The sequence below is a fragment of the Cynoglossus semilaevis genome, chromosome Z (assembly GCF_000523025.1).
Source record: "Cynoglossus semilaevis isolate Cse_v1.0 chromosome Z, Cse_v1.0, whole genome shotgun sequence".
NCBI lineage: Eukaryota > Metazoa > Chordata > Actinopteri > Pleuronectiformes > Cynoglossidae > Cynoglossus > Cynoglossus semilaevis.
In genome coordinates, this window is record NC_024328.1 from 1194229 (window position 1) to 1196628 (window position 2400).

A 2400-nucleotide genomic window follows, 5' to 3' on the forward strand; every position below is an offset into this window, starting at 1 on the left:
ATATATATATACTTCTCGATGGATAATTTCTCAGACACTCAGTCACTGGAAAATGACCTGTGGAGGATGCAGAAGGACAAACCTCTGGTATCAAAGGGCAAAGCTTTTTCCAAAACAAATCAGAGAAAGAAAAAATCAAAAAATAAAAAAGATGAAGAAGAGGAGCAGGCTATCGGTGGGAAAGATGCTTCTCTCTTCCTCTTCAGGGCACTGGGAAAAATCCTACACTGTAAACGTGAGTCACATTTAATGCAGTGTGTTTTAATCTTATAAATTATCATTGATACGGTGCTATAAATAACTGTGTCTCCAGTGTACACTTTTAAAAAATTATTTTACTGACAGGAGGCAACCCTGATGATTTTGAAGGAGATGACGTTTCCACTGTTCCTGTACTATCAACTCATTTGTCTCATCATCACAGAGAAACATTATTAGTCAACCCTGAGGTAAAACATGCTTCCATTTTACTATCAATGCATTAAGTAGACTTTGCACAGCTTAAAATGTCTTTTCTGTTCATGTGTGTTTGTGTTGTTTTAGCTCGTTGTTGAACGGTCTCACATGTCTGGAGAGTTCTTCAACCTTTACCTCCACCAGAACTACCTAGACTTCTTTTCTGAGGTGGAGGACGTGGACCGGGCCAGCGAGTACCTGTCTGATGCTGACCTCTTTACTTCTAATTGGACGGTCAGTGTGTCCCTAATTTATATTTAGTAATACATTGGGCTTAATCATTTGACCTATCAATTTCATTTATAAATTATGAAAACTTAAAATCTGATGTAACCAGTACAATGCATGGTTATAAACAATACATTACTATACAGTAATATACTTAGTAATTGATTAAAAAAATATTTGAAAAAAGACCTTAATAAACCTAGTAGAATACATTGAGGATTTATAATATTTTTTACAACATTTACTGCAAAAACTATGAGAAAACCAAACAGTTTCTATAAATGTCTGTACACTAATGTTTTGAAGCATCGAAGCATCATGGAAGATTATAGTTCGTCAGTGGCCACAAGGGGGCTTCTTCATTCCAACTCTCAGCAAGTTTCTGTTGGCTTCAGGCCGCTGCACAAACCCAATTGGCTGCTAATAAACAAAAAGGTAAGACACTAATGTTATTTATTTATTTATTTCAGCTAGTTTTTATCATAAGATTGGATGTAAAAATCACTTCAATTCTTAACCAGGTCATAGAATAATGACAAAAACTAAAACATTTGCTCTGTCTTTGTGGCCTTAACATTTAAATTCAACAAAAGTAGAGCAGACTGTGATGATATTGATGTCTTCAGCACAGGGAGAACTGTCTGTCTGCTCAGTCCCTCTTCAGGAATTTCTGCCTGACACCAGTCAGCCTGCAGACTGAGCTGCTGCCATACTTGGCCAAACTCACCAATCCTATGAGAAACCAAGGTACCAACACACATATGCAGATTTATTTCGGGATAATAAAATGAGCAAGAATAATATTAACTTTAATGTACATTTATGTCTTAATGAACATTTTTGATCATTAAATTTAGGCCTGTCTAAATGTGAGAAGATTAATCTGATTAAAAATGAGCAATGACTAAAATCCATTAACTCAACTTATATATACATTTCAATCATGATTAACCATGAATAATCCATAGTCACACTGTGGTTAATTTGATGTCTCCAATCGATTGGCAGCCCTACATTAAGTATAATATGTCTTTCAGCTCAGATAACGTTCATCCAGGATGTTGGTCAGATGCGAGAGAGGAACTATTACAGCAGGTAGTAAACTGCAACCTACATCATGGCTGTGTGTGTGTGTGTGTGTCTGTGTGTATACAGTGGGTACGGAAAGTATTCAGACCCCTTTAAATTTGTTACTCTTTGTTTCATTGCAGCCATTTGCTAAAATAAAAAAAAGTTCATTTTATTTCTCATTAATGTACACTCAGCACCCCATCTTGACAGAAAAAACTGAAATGTAGAAATGTTTGCAAATTTATTAAAAAAGAAAAACTGAAATATCACATAGTCATAAGTATTCAGACCCTTTGCTGTGACACTCATATTTAACTCACATGCTGTCCATTTCTTCTGATCCTCCTTGAGATGGTTCTACTCCTTCATTGGAGTCCAGCTGTGTTTAATTAAACTGATTGGACTTGGTTAGGAAAGGCACACACCTGTCTATATAAGACCTTACAGCTCACAGTGCATGTCAGAGCAAATGAGAATCATGAGGTCGAAGAAACTGCCCAAGGAGCTCAGAGACAGAATTGTGGCAAGGCACAGATCTGGCCAAGGTTACAAAAGAATTTCTGCAGCACTCAAGGTTCCTAAGAGCACAGTGGCCTCCATAATCCTTAAATGGAAGAAGTTTGGGACGACCAGAACTCTTCCTAG

General features: G+C 36.7%; 1 protein-coding gene across 2 annotated transcripts in view; it reads left to right on the forward strand.

The window, feature by feature from the left end:
• rad17 (RAD17 checkpoint clamp loader component) overlaps positions 1–2400 on the forward strand; it is a 9273-nt gene that overhangs the window by 4155 nt on the left and 2718 nt on the right. For both annotated transcript variants that reach the window (XM_008335624.3, XM_017043285.2), the window contains exons 11-16: positions 35–235; positions 346–449; positions 544–690; positions 991–1119; positions 1311–1431; positions 1722–1779. In XM_008335624.3, coding sequence (XP_008333846.1) covers positions 35–235; positions 346–449; positions 544–690; positions 991–1119; positions 1311–1431; positions 1722–1779 — 760 coding nt within the window. The remainder of the gene's footprint in view (positions 1–34; positions 236–345; positions 450–543; positions 691–990; positions 1120–1310; positions 1432–1721; positions 1780–2400) is intronic.